Below are 19,107 nucleotides of genomic sequence, written 5' to 3'. Positions count from 1 at the left end.
CCTAGACGTCTGGGCTGTGTTTAGACGGCTATTAGACGTCTATTAGACGCAAAATTGCTTGCTGGGTGGGACGTGTGGAAAAATAAAATAAAAATATAAAATAAAATGGCTCAACTCGAAAATGCTCTGGTGCAAGGTGATATTTATTCACAGTGAGGCTTTGGTAATCCACAGGCGTGTAAAATATATATATATATTTTTTTTAAAGTGCAAAAAATAAATAAATAAAACTATACAAAAAATAAACAAAAGGAGGAAAAAACGGAAATGCATCTTGATTTAAGATTTTTTAGATATTTGGACTGGAAACAAGACAAAAATACTGAGTAAGACCAGCATTTTTTTGCAGTGTACTTAAATATTTAATTACACTATAACAATGACATCTTAAAAATAAAGTGTAACCCTGTATAGAATAGCCTAGTTAGCAAGCTAGTGCAGAGATCTAGGCTGCATGTGGAGTTTGTTTGAGCTCCGCCTCTAAACCTTTAACCCCCACAGAAACTATCTGAACTATTTAGAGAGAGAGAGAGAATGTGAATGTGTGTGTGTGTGTGTGATTTGATCAGTGGATCATGGAGCTTCGCTCAGACCGCGGTGTGTCGGACTCTTCTGCCCGCTCAGACGCGCCTCTCGCTCGGTCACTTCAGCTCCGGAGCGCCGCTGATCGGAACTAACGCTGGAGGACCGGATCGGTACCGATGGCTGATCCTCTGCGGAGGACAATTCTAGCCAAACTCAGGGGCAAGAAACCCAAAGGGAAAGACGCGAACCGGGCGAGAGAAGGTAAAGAAAAAGTTTCTCAACCGCAGTCAGACAGAGATTATTATTTATCACGTGAGATGAGAACCGGACCGGGGTCGCGAGAACCGGACTCGCACCGGACCAGGGGCCCAGTCCCCGGGGTCTCGGATCAACCCGAACCGAAGCGCTTCCACACGATCGGGGACTCGATAGGCTTCGGAGGTTGCGATTCAAAACCCCAATCAGAGCCATTCAAACCAACAGATGGTCAAGATCAAACGCGTAAACAAACAAATGTTACATTACGCGAGCAAAAGTGCGGGGAAATCGACCCGAAAACCAGCGATATGTTTGATTATATAGACGGAAATATCCAGGAAAGCGATTTAATTCAGGTTTTAGAGAGTGCGTTGGAATATCACGGAGAATTTAGGATGCCAAACACGAGTTTTTTCCCCACCGAGCTGGAAATAACCGTGGCCCCCGGGGCCCCTCGACACCACTCGGTCGACAGCGAGGACGACGATTATTATGATAACCAAATTCTGCCATTTTACGAGCCATACGGTCACAATCATGCGAACGAGCGGGACGTAGTGGAGAAAATATCCAACAAAAGCGCACTAGAGACGAACAGACTGAAGTCGCAGTTAAAAGAAGCGTATTATTTGCTCTTAAACATCAGCTTTGATGGTCAGGTTGAGGAGAATGGGTTCGTGGAGGAGGACAGCAGTGCGAGTAGCGTTAGCTCGGGGTTGTCTAGCGGTCGCTCGTTTACGGTTCTCGGTTTAACGGAGAGCAGAAGTTTGGAGAATATCCCGAAGACCGGGAGTGAACCGGTTCTCCAGCGGTCGGTGAGCGACAGCAGGGTCACGTACTCGCTATTGAGCGCGGATCCTCCGGTTGAATCGGTTCACGAACTGGTTTCCGCGAACCCTACGGGAGACGTCCCGACAACACCGGGCGCGCGCCGGTCCCGCGACGGTCCCGCGCACAAACACCCGGGAGTGACCGTGAACAAGATGCAGGAGTGGATGCAGAAAGGGCGCGTGCTCTCGACCGAGATGAAGCACCGGATCGCGGGATCCTCCGTGAGGCCGAAAGCAGGTACGCGGAGCTCGAGGCTCGACCGTCTCTGAACCGGGTGTTTCTGTAACCGGGTGTTTCTTTATAACTGGTGTCGGGTTTAAACTCCTCTTGCTTCATGACTAACGTGTTTTTTTCACGCAACCCGAGCATGGAAGAAAGTTGCTCTTTACTAACACACACACACACACACACTTCTGACTCTGAAAATCATATTATCGTTTCTTGGCTGAGAGTAAAACACATGACTTTGGTGTTGATGGTTCATTTCAGACTGGAGTGTGTGGCAGGGAAGAATGTTTGTTTTTGAGGAGACAACTGTTGATACACACACACACACACACACTCTCTCGCACTCACACACACACTCTCACACTCTCTCTCTCACACACACACTCACACACTGTCTCTGAACCACACACACATTAATTTTCAACATTACTCATAATATTCTCCAGAAGGTGTGTGTGTTCTGAGCCGGTGCTGTGTGTGTTTGCCCAGAGGGAGCTGCTCTCCAGAGATTCTTCTTCAGCAGGATCCACACACACACACACACACACACACACACACACACACACACACACACACACACACATACACACACACACACACACACCGAGCCCCAGGGAGGGAATATTTGGAATGCCAAGGCCGTGGTTTCACTTGTTTGCTCTGTGTTCCCGAGGGCTTGAATGCGGGATTAGCGAAGACACATTACACGTTTGTTAAACTAAGATTAGTGTGTTCTGTTATCCACGGGTTATTTCAGTCGTAGGTGTGTGTGAGCACTGCACTAATGTGAGGAGCATGTGTGCTCTGATCTATTACGGTACACAGTTCTTTTTAGGAAAATAATATTTTAACCCTAATTCAAAAAGAAAAATGAAGAAATTGTATTTTGCTGAGGGAAAACGAGACCTGTATCTTTAACATTATTTGCATTGTGACGTTATTTTCAGTTAGGCATTAATTAAATTAAGTTGGCTTTAAGTGTGTGTGTGTGTGTGTGTGTGTGTGTGTGTGTGTGTGTGTGTGTGTGTGTGTGTGTGTGTGTTTGTGTAAGTGTATGTACAGTATATATAAATATTTTTTATATATTTTGTTTTATATATATATATACACACACACTTAATCGATTTGACAGGACTATTAAGTATTAAAATAGTAAACCTGCACAGAAATGTGTATATATGAACTAACAACTACTATGCAATGTAGTATTTGTTTACTGCCTCTTAAATAATACTGATTTTAATATTTAAAAAATGTGCTCAAGGTGTTTCAGTATTAAAATAATAAGAATTTTACTAATAAATTGCATTAAATTGTCATGAAAATAGCATTACAGTGCAAAAAAACGAGCTTAAGTATGTAAAATACTGCTTCTTTTGATTTTAAGGTAAAAGATTTGTATATAAGATTCACATTTTAAAGTAACTTTGTGTCCAGTGTGTCCTCTGATACAATGAGCTGATTGGTCGGAGCAGGCGATGACATCATAGTGGGATTGAATGTCAGAATGTGGCGCATCATCATAGACCTGGATCTGAAGAGTTTTGGGATGTGGCGATAGGAATCACGGGAAAACTCTCAGAATCCTCGAGCAGAAGCATTAAACAACGATTTTTGTAAAGAAACACTTTTATAAGAGTGTGACTCTCTGGATTTTTGAGTTGTTTGTTGCAGGACTTTTAAATATGTGAAAAGTGTCCAAATATGTTTCTAGTTCTTTTATTGTATTTTATTACGTGCACGATTTATGGGATCATCCTTCTTCGGAAGTGTTTCGTTTGTCTCCTGGTGTGTGTGTGTGTAATTGTTTCCCGACTCCCTTGAGCTACGGCTTCTGTAACTGAATACGCTGCGCCATATTTAGAAGTGTCTAAAGTTCACGCTTGTTTGTGCGTCTGGTGTGCACGTGTGTGTGTGTGTGTGTGTGTGTGTGTGTGTGTGTGTGTGTGTGTGTGTGTGTAAATATTCAGAGGAAGGCAGTAAATGTGTGTTGGCTGGAATTCTCTGCGTGTGAGAGCTTGTCCTCCGTTATGAAAGACCCTTTAAGTGAGTCTCGGCATTCACAGCTGAGCTTTTAACTCGATAACCTCGCTCGTACACACTCTCCGTAGTGTCCCGAACCCTGCAGCTGAACAACATCTGAGAGAGTTTCCCAATCAAACGCATGTTTCGGGAATCCGGATGCTCTTTTTCTACACAGCTTCATCAGGTCTTTAAAGAGCCCATTGATAAAGTCTTGGTGTTGTTTTTAGCTCTACTAGACAGAGTTGTGTGTAACTCAGTAACTTGAGTTATGTAATCAGATTACTTTTTCAAGTAACTAGTAAAGTAACACATTACTTTTAAAATTTACAACTTTCACATTTATTGACCGACAGCTCTCCTGTCCCCATGTTGAGACAAATCGAAGTGCAGAGGCGTTGTGTGTGTGTGTGTGCGTGTGTGTGTGTGTGTGTGTGTGTGTGTGTGTGTGTGTGTGTGTAAACATGATGGTTATTGTAGTTCTAGACTAAATGTGAACATGCATTTACTCGCACAAAAAAAATCATATTAAATTTTCCTCTAATTAATAATATCAGTGAAATGCAGAATCAGAATACTTGCAAACCTCTAATAACTAAATATGTTAAATAAAACATACATTTTTATGCATTTAATCTCACTTTTTTGACCGATGTACTTGCTTCTGGCCTTCGATGATTCAGTTAAACCATAAGCAAAAATTACTATAGATTTTTTCTATTTTTTTTTATTAGTAAAGTAAGTGTTAAACTTTCTTCTCCTGCATCTATTCTTCTGTTATCCAAAACATCATCTGAAAAGTTTGAGCGGCACCCTCTACTGTACTCTACTGTACTCTACCTCTACTGTACTCTATCTCTACTGTACTCTATCTCTACTGTACTCTATCTCTACTGTATCTCTACTGTACTCTATCTCTCCTGTACACTACTGTGCTCTATCTCTACTGTATCTCTACTGTACTCTATCTCTACTGTACTCTATCTCTACTGTACTTTATCTCTATCTCTACTGTACTCTATCTCTACTGTACTCTATCTCTACTGTACTCTACTGTACTTTATCTCTATCTCTACTGTACTCTATCTCTACTGCACTCTACTGTACTTTATCTCTACTGATCGTTGCGACGGAAGCAAATCAATCAAAACTAACTTTAGATGGAAAATAACTTAACTCTGCTATAAAGCCAAAACAATCTCTGTTACCTTAAATTATACGTTTATCTCTGTAAAGCTGCTTTGACACAATCTACATTGTTAAAAGCGCTATATAAATGACTCTATCTCTATTGTACACTACTGTACTCTAACTTTACTGTACACTACTGTACTCTATCTCTACTGTACTCTATCTCTATTGTACACTACTGTACTCTAACTTTACTGTACACTACTGTACTCTAACTTTACTGTACACCACTGTACCCTATCTCTACTGTACACTACTGTACTCTAACTTTACTGTACACTACTGTACTCTATCTCTACTGTAAACTACTCTACTCCAACTTTACGGTACACTACTGTACTCTATCTCTACTGTACACTACTGTACTCTATCTCTACTGTACTCTATCTCTACTGTATACCACTGTACTCTATCTCTACTGTACACTACTGTACTCTATCTCTACTGTACTCTATCTCTACTGTACACTACTGTACTCTATCTCTACTGTACTCTATCTCTACTGTATACCACTGTACTCTATCTCTACTGTACACTACTGTACTCTATCTCTACTGTACTCTATCTCTACTGTATACCACTGTACTCTATATCTACTGTACACTACTGTACTCTATCTCTACTGTACACTACTCTACTCCAACTTTACGGTACACTACTGTACTCTATCTCTACTGTACACTACTGTACTCTATCTCTACTGTACTCTATCTCTACTGTACACTACTGTACTCCATCTCTACTGTACTCTATCTCTACTGTACTCTATCTCTACTGTACACTACTGTACTCTATCTCTACTGTACTCTATCTCTACTGTATACCACTGTACTCTATCTCTACTGTACACTACTGTACTCTATCTCTACTGTACACTACTCTACTCCAACTTTACTGTACACTACTGTACTCTATCTCTACTGTACACTACTGTACTCTATCTCTACTGTACTCTATCTACTGTACTCTATCTCTACTGTACACCACTGTACTCTATCTCTACTGTACTCTATCCCTACTGTACACTACTGTACTCTAACTTTACTGTACACTACTGTACTCTATCTCAACTGTACTCTATCTCTATTGTACACTACTGTACTCTAACTTTACTGTACACTACTGTACTCTATCCCTACTGTACTCTATCTCTATTGTACACTACTGTACTTTAACTTTACTGTACACTACTGTACTCTAACTTTACTGTACACTACTGTACTCTATCTCTACTGTACTCTATCTCTACTGTACTCTATCTCTACTGTACACTACTGTACTCTATCTCTACTGTACACTACTGTACTCTATCTCTACTGTACACTACTGTACTCTATCTACTGTACTCTATCTCTACTGTACACTACTGTACTTTACCTCTACTGTACTCTATCTACTGTACTCTATCTCTACTGTACTCTATCTACTGTACTCTATCTCTACTGTACACTACTGTACTCTATCTCTACTGTACACTACTGTACGCTATCTCTACTGCACTCTACTGTACACTACTGTACTCTACCTCTACTGTACACTACTGTACTCTATCTACTGTACTCTATCTCTACTGTACACTACTGTACTCTACCTCTACTGTACTCTACCTCTACTGTACTCTATCTACTGTACTCCATCTCTACTGTACTCTACCTCTACTGTACTCCATCTCTACTGTACTCTATCTCTACTGTACACTACTGTACTCTATCTCTACTGTACTCTATCTCTACTGTACTCTATCTACTGTACTCTATCTATCCTCTTCTGTACTCTATCTACTGTACTCCATCTCTACTGTACTCTATCTACTGTACTCTATCTCTACTGTACACTACTGTACTCTATCTCTACTGTACTCTATCTCTACTGTACTCTATCTACTGTACTCTATCTATCCTCTTCTGTACTCTATCCCTTTACCATTCTACAGATAAAGCGTTGACGGGAAACTCAATTCGCGTATCTACCCCGAATTGATAAAATAAAATAAAATTCTGTATCAAAAATGATAAGGAAACACCAGTACTTTGTTTAGGCTTAGTTTGTAGGGAATTCCAAACCTGCGTACATGTATTCAAACGCGCATAACTATAGAACCAGTTCTTAATGTGCATGTGAACGCCATCAGCGTTTCTCACAGGTTCGCGTTTAAAGTCTGTGTAGAGAGAATTGTGTCGTCTTAGCGGCCCCTAATTTAGTAACAAATGATCGTTGCGACGGCAGCGAATCAATCAAAACTAACTTTAGCTGGAAAATAACTTTATTAAAGAACCGCTTGAAAGCCAAAACAATCTCTGTTACCTTAAATTATACGTTTATCTCTGTAAAGCTGCTTTGAAACAATCTACATTGACTTGATGACTTGACAGATGTCTTGACTTGACTTGACTATCTCTACTGTACTCTATCTCTACTGAACACACATTAATCTGCATTTCCTTCAGCCTGAGGATTATTATTTCACTTTTGGTGTGAAAGGGTCTTTACATTTGCCCAAATATACAGTATAACGCAATTAGTTACTTTTTAAGGGGTAAAGCAATATTATAATACATTACTTTTAAAAGTAACTTTCCCCAACACTGCATCTAGAGCAGGTTTACCTGCTTGAATGTTGATTATTCTCCTCATATTCTCCATTGTTGCGGCTCCTCTCTTCCCAGTCTGTCAGTAACGCTCTGTTTACTTCCTGTCTCGATGAAGCCCCTCCTTCTGAAAAGCACACTTTGCTCTGATTGGTCGGCTGGAGCAGTGTGTTGTGATTGGTCGAGTGCTTCGAGTGTGTTTGGGAAATGTCCCTTACCATAACCGCCAGTTTAACACACTACTAACTAACTCAACCAGGCCCCGCCCCTTTATTCTGCGCATTAATTATTTAGAAAAAAGAATAATAGGTCCTTTTTAAAGTAATATTGTATTTTCCTCCCTAAAGTCCAAAGGTAAAGGTCACCCAAAAGTGTCTTTGGTTCACTGCAGTTTTAAGGAGGAAATACTCAGCAATGGTGTCGACTTATGAATTTACAAATGGTTTGTCTTAAAGCAGATTAAAAACACCACACAGACACATAAACAACATTAAACGCTGGATTTTCACCACAGGGGGACTTTAAAAGTTACCAGCCCTCAGAATATTTTGTTGTATGAATATGTAAACATTCAATATTTCAGAAGAAAGAAAAGTTTCATAAAAAAAAATAATAATCATAAAACAGAGTACATCCAAAGCTTCAGTCGTTTGCTCTTCATGGGTTCAACATTTCATTCAGTAACATCAGTCAGTTTTGATTTATATGCTGTTTAATGTTTGATGATCGTTATAATTTACATGTGCGTCAGCAATGCTTCTATGGCTTTCAGAAGATGATAAATAGCGCCCTCTACTGAATAACAATTCAAATTCACATTTATTTGTATAGGGCTTTTCACAACACACATCATTTCACAGCAGCTTTACAGAAAATGCATGAGTCCACATTACAGTTTACAGAGATCTGATATCAGAGGAAACTGTCTAAGTTTTGTATTTCAGAGATGCACATATATAAAATCACAGTTAGCTACAAATGTATTAATTTAAACAATGTAATAATTTAATGCAGAAACAATGAGCTCATTGTAGTAATGAATACTTGATTGTTAACAAATGATTATGACATTTAGAAAATATAGCATTGGTGCGTGTAGATTCAGAGTCTGAAGTGAAACAGTGAAAACACGGATTTTCCCAGTGGAAGGGAAAGAGATAAAGGCGAGGTATAATGCCCTTTTCACAAGAAGTAAAATAAGTCTCTGATGTCACCAGTGTGTGTGTGAAGTTTCAGCTCAAAATACCCCACAGATATTTTTATATAGCATGTTAAAGTTGTCACTTTTTGAGAGTGAGCAAAAACACGCCGTTTTGTGTCTGTCCCTTTAAATGCAAATGAGCTGCTGCTCCCGGCACAGGGGGCGGAGCTTCTAGAGCTCATGCCCTTTTACCTCACACACACTGCACTGAACATTTAAAAAACCTTTAGCCTTTTTGTTCAAACGGAGTCAGACAATGATGGAGAGACTCGAGAAGAAGAGACAACATGTAGAAGCAACAGGACATTTCTGAACGGTTAGTTGATGAATTTATGTTGCTTATGTCTAGTCATTGATTAGCATATTCTTTCATGATAATCTATAAATCGCGTTCCCGGGGGCGGGGTTTATGTTAATTTTAGGGTTGGTGATGTCACTAACCCGGGAGGATTGTGGTGTAGTCTCTACCAGCCGTTTGTTGTAGTCCTTAAAAAGCGATTTCTTTAAAAGCAAATATCTCCCTTTGCTTTGAACTTTGAGTGTTGTGCCTTTGCAGATGTTGTTTCTGCTCAAACAGCAACATTACACACTAACTAAAGTTAGAAAAGTCAAATCATAATCAACCACCGCTTTAATTCTGTGATTTGTGGATGTTGAGAAGAAAATATCTGCAGTCGTGTTATTCCCTCTGAACAGTGTGAATTACAAATTATTGCGGACAATAAAATGACAGAACACTGACAGAACGAGTGAATCTGTGTGTGTGTGAGTGAGTGTGTGTTTTAAACTCGAGGCCTGTTTGAACACATCTCAGTGATTCAGGTCGACGCTGACCTGTAGTTGTTCCTCTTTTCTTGTCCTCCATCTCCGGGTCTCCGTGCGTCTTTACAGGAGAATCAGTCGGGAAGGAGAGATCCGTTAAAGAGCTTATCGAGAGCGTTCAAATCCTCCTTACATAAGACCAGCATCACATGCTTTAGTCGCTGGCGAAACGCTTCAGCTGGAATAATAACACAGGAATAATGATATACTCACTGTTTTACGAGTGAAACCGTCTGGGAACGAGACCTGCTGTTATAAAGCAAGAGAAACGTGATAATGCATATCACAACCATCTTTACTGTAGCGTGTCACGGCAAGACTTAATCTCGTCCGTAAATCACGTCCCACACACACACACACACACACACACACACACACACACGTAAGAGACAGCAGAGCTGCAGGACTCTGGGTGAACTGAGAATCAACATGAACATGACGTGTTTTACTTTATATATATACAGGGTTCCCACGGGTCCTTGAAATCCTTGAAAGTTTTTGAATCTGAAAAAATGTTTTCAAGGCCCTGGAAAGTTTTTGAAAATAAACATAAATAGAGACAGGTGCTTGAAAGTGCTTGAATTTATTTTGTGCAAGAAGTTTTCTGGAAATAATTCCATATTCACTCCAGTCCCCTAATGTGTTATTTTGCCAACACTTAATGGCCTTTGCATACTAGCTTGCTTGATTTGCACTAGTTACGCGCATATACGCGATACGTTACCAGGGTTTTTCCTGCATAGAGAATTATGAGGCGGCCGCCTTCGTCTCACGACAATAAAAAATAACTAGGGAATCACCGAAAACGTGAGGATGATTCTGTTTTATTTCATTTAAAGTAAATGGTGATTGATAGCCTATGGTTGATAATAATATAGTCCTACCTAATGTACTGACGGTAATAATGTAGCGCTGTTGAGGCTCGCGCAGTTATTTATAACATATTATAGTTAAGAAACAATATATAGCCTAGGCTACACGCGACCAGAGAGCTGTTTGCCTGAATGCCATCAAGATTGAAACCGAGACTGATTTCATAACAGTTCAATAAACAAATAGTTAAAATTAAGTCACTTACATTTTAGACGCAATGACTGTTTTTGTTCTGTTTCAGCAGCGAAAATAGTCCCAAACAAAGATCACCGCAGAACCAGTGCGCATGGCATGCAACAGTTGTTTCATTACTGAATGATTCAGCGTTTTGAAAGAATCGGTTGAGTCAAAGATTCAATTACCCATTCATAAACTGCCTCATTCTGAATAAATCAGCCTTTTGAACGAATCGTTTGAATGAATGACTCACTGACTCGCTCATTAAGACGGTCGCCTGCCGCCTCCTACTGGCGGTTTAGTTTCATAAAGTATCATTCTTTTCAACATTCCTTATTTGTATATTCAAAAATATTTAAAATAATCTAAATTAATACAGTTATTATTTTTCAATGTAAATTATTTAATTGAATTGGTAACAGCCTAGTGTCTTATTATATTATTTGATCAAATTTAAGAATTTGAAATGAAAGATGGAGCATACATTTAATAAAATTAGGGGAAAATGCCCTTTATAAAAGGTACAAAAAAGTAGTGTATTCAAACAGTAATGTAATGAAAGATTGAAACAACAATGAAATTAAACAATTTAAGTTTGAAGGGAGTACGGTAAAGCCTCTGTTTAGGCTATTAAGGAATTATGTAATTTTGCCAAAAGAAGAACTTTTATTTTAAATAAATGTTCATTTTAAATCAGCCTACTTCAGTGTGATATGTTACCATACTATCATGCTTAACAGTGAGAATCTGAATAATTGTAATGTGATGATCAGATGCAGATATCTAAATCAAAGAATATAGGCGGTTTGCGGGTGGATTATCTATTTTTAACAGTGGATTTGGGTGACTCAAAGTGCACCAGATTAATGAATTTATCTTTAAAATGTACAAAATTTTCTTACGGGGGGGCATGCCCCCGGACCCCCCTAGAGGTAACAAGCTCAAACAATGTGGGAAACACAATAGGCTATGTGATGATCTACAAAAAATACAATTTTTATTATCTTATTATTAAAATACATTAATAGGATTTTACCACCTCCGCCTCATTTTGAGCAAGGAAAAACCCTGAGTTATGTTAAGTGTTTCCCGCATGAGGTACTTGCCATTAAGGTCACGTGTGCATGAAACTATGATGGTACCTCATCGTTTGTTGTTGGACAAAACTAATGTGTCCCCGCATTAAGTCCTTGAATTTGAGGGTATTGGACCTGGAAAGTCCTTGAAAGGTCCTTGAATTTGAAGTCAACCAAGGTGTGGGAACCCTGTATATATATAATTTGAATTTGTAACTGGGAAAAAAACTACATTGCGATATTTTGTTTTTCTGCGATATAGCTACATACTGCGATATAAAAACTATTTTACCAGATAGCTCTATTTGAAAAGAATTAATCCTTCTAAAAATAATTGGGTTGATTTTATAGAGGAGTAAATCTGCATAGAAAATAAACAAATACCAAGCATAGATAAATACGTACAATAGAAGAAAGATACAGTTGAAATGTATGTTTTTCAGGTCAATCTAACAGTATTCAGGCACAGAAATTGAATAATCAAATGCAAAATAACAGTCTTCACTATGTAACTGAAAAATAAATAATATAATTAATTAATACAATTTATCTGTGTTAAAGCTACAAGTAATTTTCTCTTTTGTAGTTTGATCAGCATTGGTGACACGAAGAGCCGGGGTTTATTAGGCTGCTGTCACTTTAAGACGAATGCACATTCGTTTTCTTTCTGTTTACAACACATAACGACTGTGTTTACGAGGACACTCGCAGAGACCGGCATTTTCTCTTCATTTTGCATGCATGTGACACCGTTTAAGTTTAACTGTGTGTGTGTGTGTGTGTGTGTGTGCGCGCGCAGAAAATAGCGCGTGAGTCCTCTTGTGCTTGATGCCTGACTTGACTTAAAAACACATGCAAATGATAAACTTTCACTCTATGATGGTTAAACTTTGCAACTAATCCGTGAATCACAAGCGTTCTGAACGGCCCGTACGGATCAACCGCGATCCCTATACTTGACATCGTACATCCTGACATGTGACTATCGCGATATCGATGCTAAAACGATATATCATGCTGCCCTAATTCATTATCTATTCATAAAAAAATTCTTTAAATGAATGATTCAGTGATTCACTCATAAAAACTTCACTCGTTTCATTGCGGGATGAATCTGTGTTTTTGAACGAATGATTCAATGATTCTTTTGTAAAGACTTCCCTTGTTTTATTACTGGATAAATCAGTGTTTTTGAACTAATATCTTGAATGAATGAATGAACGAATGATTCAATTACTCCTTTAAGACGTCTTGTTTCATAATGGGATTAATCAGTGTTTTTGAACAAATCTCTTGAGTGAATGCTTCAGTGACTCACTCATTAAGACTTCACTTGTTTCATTACTGGATGAATCAGTGTTTTTTTTTTTTTGAATGAATGAATGAATCTCTTGAGTGAAGGATTCAGTGACTCACTCATAAAGACTTCACTTGTTTCATTACTGGATGAATCAGTGTTTTTGAGCAAATCTCTTGAATGAATGATTCAATGACTCTCTCATATAGACTTCACTTGTTTCATTACTGGATGAATCAGTGTTTTTTAGCAAATCTCTTGAATGAATGATTCAATGACTCTCTCATATAGACTTCACTTGTTTCATTAGTGAATGAATCAGCGTTTTTTTTTTTTTTTGAATGAATCTCTTGAGTGAATGATTCAATGACTCACTCATAAAGACTTCACTTGTTTCATTAGTGAATGAATCAGCGTTTTTTTTATTTTCTTTATGAATCACTTGAGGGAATGATTCAATGACTCACTCATTAAGACTTCACTTGTTTCATTACTGGATGAATCAGTGTTTTGAATGAAACTCTTGAGTGAATGATTCAATGACTCTCTCATATAGACTTCACTTGTTTCATTAGTGAATGAATCAGCGTTTTTTTTTTTTTTTGAATGAATCTCTTGAGTGAATGATTCAATGACTCACTCATAAAGACTTCACTTGTTTCATTAGTGAATGAATCAGCGTTTTTTTTATTTTCTTTATGAATCACTTGAGGGAATGATTCAATGACTCACTCATTAAGACTTCACTTGTTTCATTACTGGATGAATCAGTGTTTTGAATGAAACTCTTGAGTGAATGATTCAATGACTCTCTCATATAGACTTCACTTGTTTCATTAGTGAATGAATCAGCGTTTTTTTTTTTTTTTTGAATGAATCTCTTGAGTGAATGATTCAATGACTCACTCATAAAGACTTCACTTGTTTCATTAGTGAATGAATCAGCGTTTTTTTTATTTTCTTTATGAATCACTTGAGGGAATGATTCAATGACTCACTCATTAAGACTTCACTTGTTTCATTACTGGATGAATCAGTGTTTTGAATGAAACTCTTGAGTGAATGATTCAATGACAAACACATGTTTTAACAGTCACTTGTCTCCACTCCACCTCCAGCTGATCTGAAAAGACAGAAATAATGATACTGTGCAGCTCTAATATATTAATGTGCTATTTGAATTAGAAACTAAATCTTTTGAATGGTAGTGTACATATTGCATAACTTGTTTTGGACTAATCAAATGTCATGTGACTTTGAATGTCATTGATCTGCAAGAACAGTGACAGACACATCCTCAGCCCGAACTCCTAGATTAGCAGAATGCTGGTTGTTGTTCATTCCCGAATCCCAGAATTCCCGTGGGGGGAAACCGGCCTCCGGAGCCTGGAATCCTCTGGCGTTTCGACAGAACACACACTGTAATGAAGCGTTTGAGTTTTATTTTCAGGTCTCCTTTTGACCTCTCAAAACACACACTGACCGAAGCACTGGAAGTCGGTCGCATAGTTTCGTGAGAAAGTGTCTGAGATCCACGGCTTTATAAAGCGCTTCTGCAGTGTGTGTTTGCGGTTTCTTGTGGTTCAATAAGTTTGAGTTGGACTTTACATGCACTTTTCTAAGCAACATTTGTCATTTCATGTCCTGATCCAGTAGCTTTTACTGAGATGTGCTAAAGAAGATCATGAAACCCGCTCAAATAAACAGTAGTTTTGTCCATAACTTTTGTTTTGAGTTCATAATGTTCTCCTGAATGTTGACAATTCAGTTTTGGCAGAACAAGTATTTCAAATTGTGTTATTCTCACAGCGAATGTTTTCCAGATTTTTCATCCACTGGAAGTTTTTCAGGAAAACATCACATATATGACAACTGTCCATCTGACCCTTTTTTCAAATAAAATATAATTATTATTTTTTTTAAATAGAGAAGCAGTAACTGAATTTTTAGTATTATGTATATACTATTATAGATGTGAATTTGCTTTTATTTGTATGTTTTCAGCTGTAAAATGTAACAGATGAAAACATAAAACTGAAAATCAAAAAATAAATGCTACTTCACAATATCAATAAATCCATAATTGTATATAATACTAAAATTACAAGTTAATTTTTCTTTTAAATTTATTTTTTTCATATTTTGTTTGACAAAATGAAAGTTAGTTGTACAGTTGAAAATATAAAAATATTATATAAAATATATAAAAATAATTTGTGTCAAATTAACTATGGAAATTTGTAACTGAAAAAAACTTGTAACTGTGTTATTTTAGCATCATTTATATACTACTGTAATTTTTATTTATATTTTTAAGTAGTTTTTAGTTTTATATTTTCAACTCTATGAATTTGTCAAATTAAATATGAAAATAATTTTTTTTAAATAGAAAAATCATTTGTAAACTTAGCATTATTTCTAGACTATTATAGATTTATTGATATTTTGAAGTAGCTTTTATTTTTTATGTTTTCAACTCACATTTTCTTCATTTGTCAGTATTACTGTTTTTATTGATATTTTGAAGTAGCTTTTTTTATTTTCAGTTTTAATAGTTTATTTATTCATTTATTTAGTGCTTTTGTCAGTTTATTAGTTTACATTTTTTGTTAAATATTTCCTAAATGCAATGCACGATATATCGGCCACCATATCGGTATCGGCCGATATATGTTCATTTTTAATGTTATCGTTATCGGCCCGATAAGAAAATTTGGCTGATATATTAAAGCCGACAAATAATGTATTATTTCCTTCAGCTGAGACACTTCAGATGCGCACAGTTCAATATGATGATTATGAATTGCTTGAAATATGATTGGAATCAATTCCAAAAGGAAAATACAGTTAAAATGCAACATATGCAGCGCAAATCTGTCATATCGGCTACATAAAATCATAATGAGAACATTATAATTGTGTGTTTTGGGACATGGCTTATAATGGTGAAACTTATGTTTTTGTAATCAGGCTCTTAAAAATAATAAAAAATGTGTATTTAGATTTATCAGCCAATATATCGGTTATCGGCTTTCAAATATAAAGAATTATCGGTTATCGGTATCGGCAAAATGTTCATATCCGTGCATCCCTATTATATTTTATTTCAGCTTTATTCAATTAACAAAAATGTTTTTCAGTAGTTTTAGTTTATTGAAAACAACACTGGTTGCAAATATTAGAATTTGTTTGCAGGTTTTGTGTTTAATTTCCTCCTGAGGACTTTAAGCAGGTCGTGTCCTTAATCTCAGTGTCCAGAGACTGTATTTACACTCACTGAGGTGTTTATGCTCCTGTTCTCTGAGCTCTCGTACGCCGCCAAGACACCGGCGAAAGTGTTTGGGGAGCATTTCAATCTGTTGAACCGATCATCTCTTCATCTTTACTACTAGTTACAGCAGCAAATAAACATGAACGAACATCAGAAGGAATGTTGAAAGATTCAGAACAACTTCCTGAAATCAATCATGTCTCATGAAATCCATCCATCAATCAGTGTTTCACGTTTTGTGAAAGACGTTTTGTTTGCATAGAAACATCTGAAAAGCGTCAGGAATCATTACTGAAAGATATTACAGATGTTTTCAGATGAATTGCTCTTTTAGTCACTCTCGGATAAACGAAAATGGGCAGCGAGGCGGATTAGCTGAGGTGACGTGACACTAATGCTAGCAGACAAACGGCTAGTAGTGACATCAGCGGCAGTCCACCTGTCACTCAAGTGGCCACGCCCTTAATTATGCAGAACTTTAAGGCTTAATAAGGCTTAATAAAAAAAAATCACCCCCTCACAGTCGTCATGAAGGGCAAGATTAGCTATAAAGACCAAAACCACTTTTTGTACCAGGCTGTAAACATGTTTATTTCTGCTGTAAAGTTAGTCACTTTAACATTGGGGTTTATGGGATTGACTCTCTTCTGGAGCCGGTCTCTAGTGGCCAGTCGATGAACTGCAGTTTGAGTCAGAAGGTTGGCGCTTGGGATCATGGGCTTGCATGTTTTGTGCTAATCACAGATTAAATTAATTTAAACTCATACAAAAATATTTCACGGCAGTTTGATTATGCACTGTTTTTCTAACCGGATGCTCTTGCATGATGTGCTAATCATAGAAAAAGATCCTGTAAATGAGCTAAAAATCGAAGCAAAGTTTCTTTTGTGACGTTCTGCGTTTTCATTCGTAGCACCGATGGAGTGTGTCGCCGGGTCGTCAGGTGTGTATCCGCGAGACCTTTTCGCACCGTTCAACCACATCACCGTCTCCAAAAAACGCAACTGGCTCCAGCAGAGCGTCCTGAGACCCCGGCTAGCCGACGACAACGACGCCGACGACGAGGGCGAGATCTGGTACAACCCCATTCCTGAGGACGAAGAGCCCGACTGTGTTCCCGCCATCACGGTGTCTCAAACGGGTCCTGTGATCGACGGCGACGGGGCCGGCGAAAGACTGACGCTCGTGTGCAAGACGCAGGAGGAGAACCTCGCCGTCAGAGCGACAGGTATTTTAGAAATAATCTTTTGTCTTTTCTAAAATAATGTCTTTTCTTTTGGTCTGTGCGATACCTCATGTTTCCAATTTGCCAACTTTCATTGTCAATTGCGTTCATTCATGTTGCGCGTCCTCAAACTGGCGACCCGCGTGAGCGTCGAGTCTGTGGAGGCGGGAGAAACAACGATCTCTGAAATTTTGAATTTGGACTGCAGTACCTATGTCCACCACTAGCTGTCATTCTTACAGACTGCACCTTTAAGGCGAGACATCGTTTTTTTTTTTTTTACTGGTCAATTTTGAGATTTTGAGATATTTGTCTTCAATAACGTGTCTTCTTTCAGACTTGTGGTGAAAAAAAGTCAGAAATACACATTTAGGTCTTTATTTTACTACATTTTGTCTGTTTGCGTCTGTAGATTTCTCATAAACTCAACAAAAGTTGTCATTGTAAATCCTCCCGCTGCTCCCTGTCATCACACACACCGCTGGAAAGCTCTCTCTCTCCTGTACAATGCTGTCGGAATCCAAATATGGTCATTTCCTTTTCATCCGCAACCAATCGTGAAAGTAAAAGGGCTGAATGCGCAATCTCATTGGCTGATGATAAATCTTTAAAGCCTGTTTTCTCAAAATGACTTTTCTCTCTGAAATCTCCACTTCAGTCGCACCGATACACACCAAACCTTCCAGTCTTGTACCTAGTTATATTATGAAGACATTTACAGAGGGATTTGAAAATATATTATTCCTAGCCTGATTTATATAACATTTTATTCCAAAAAACATGGCGAAAATCATTTTTTTAAGGCTATTGACAGAATATTCTGATTTACAGGATAACAACAGTAGATATTCATAAATCCCTCTGCAATTTTTTTGCCATCTAATATGTGAACACAATGAAAAAATAATTTTTAACCTGGCTTTATCCAATACTCAGATTTCGTTTTTAAAATATATGAAAATGAGCGCATATTTAGATATTGCCTAATTTGCATATTTAAACATTAAATTACAGAAAACTTGTAATACATTTTTTTCTCATCTTAATGTAGGTAATCAGCTGGGAAAGTTTCATGGTGATATCTGCTAGTTAAAAAAATTGCCCTATTCACCTGTAGTGTCTCGCCTTAAAGGTGCACAGAAGCTAAAGCTAAAGTCAGCGAATAAAACACTGACACAATGATGAACAAGTAACAATAATATTCGCAATAACATAATTTTACTGAATAAGTAAACCTAATTTCTTACTTTATCTTTGTAAAGAAACCTCATTGTTTAACTGACTTCTCTCTGCTGTCTCAGACGACGACATCACTTCCTGTCGGCCACCGTAACTTCTGTTGGTTGCAATTCACAACCTCACCACTAGATGCCGCTAAAATTCACACACTGCACCTTTAACAGCTGAATTTGTTATGAACAAACTACATTACCCATGATGCTGTGCAGAAATTCCACCAATCAGAGAGTCGCAGCGAGCAAATCGTGCTGAAAGAGCTCTTTAGCTCCGCCCACTTCCGTAA

The 19,107-nt window shown here is 37.8% G+C and overlaps 1 protein-coding gene across 2 annotated transcripts in view; it reads left to right on the top strand.

The window, feature by feature from the left end:
- The first annotated feature begins 510 nt into the window (after window positions 1-510).
- syde2 (synapse defective 1, Rho GTPase, homolog 2 (C. elegans)) overlaps window positions 511-19,107 on the top strand; it is a 45,396-nt gene continuing 26,799 nt past the window's right edge. The window contains exons 1-2 of one of the 2 annotated variants that reach the window (XM_081387232.1): window positions 511-786; window positions 17,274-17,588. In XM_081387232.1, the coding sequence (XP_081243358.1) occupies window positions 702-786; window positions 17,274-17,588 (400 nt within the window). In that variant the 5' untranslated portion in view covers window positions 511-701. Of the gene's footprint in view, window positions 1,852-17,273; window positions 17,589-19,107 lie in introns of both variants that reach the window. The other variant, XM_081387231.1, reaches the window with a different exon arrangement.

The sequence above is a fragment of the Scardinius erythrophthalmus genome, assembly GCF_964197995.2.
Source record: "Scardinius erythrophthalmus genome assembly, chromosome: 15".
NCBI lineage: Eukaryota > Metazoa > Chordata > Actinopteri > Cypriniformes > Leuciscidae > Scardinius > Scardinius erythrophthalmus.
Note: the sequence above shows the minus strand (reverse complement) of the source record. Positions and strands in the feature narration are given on the sequence as shown.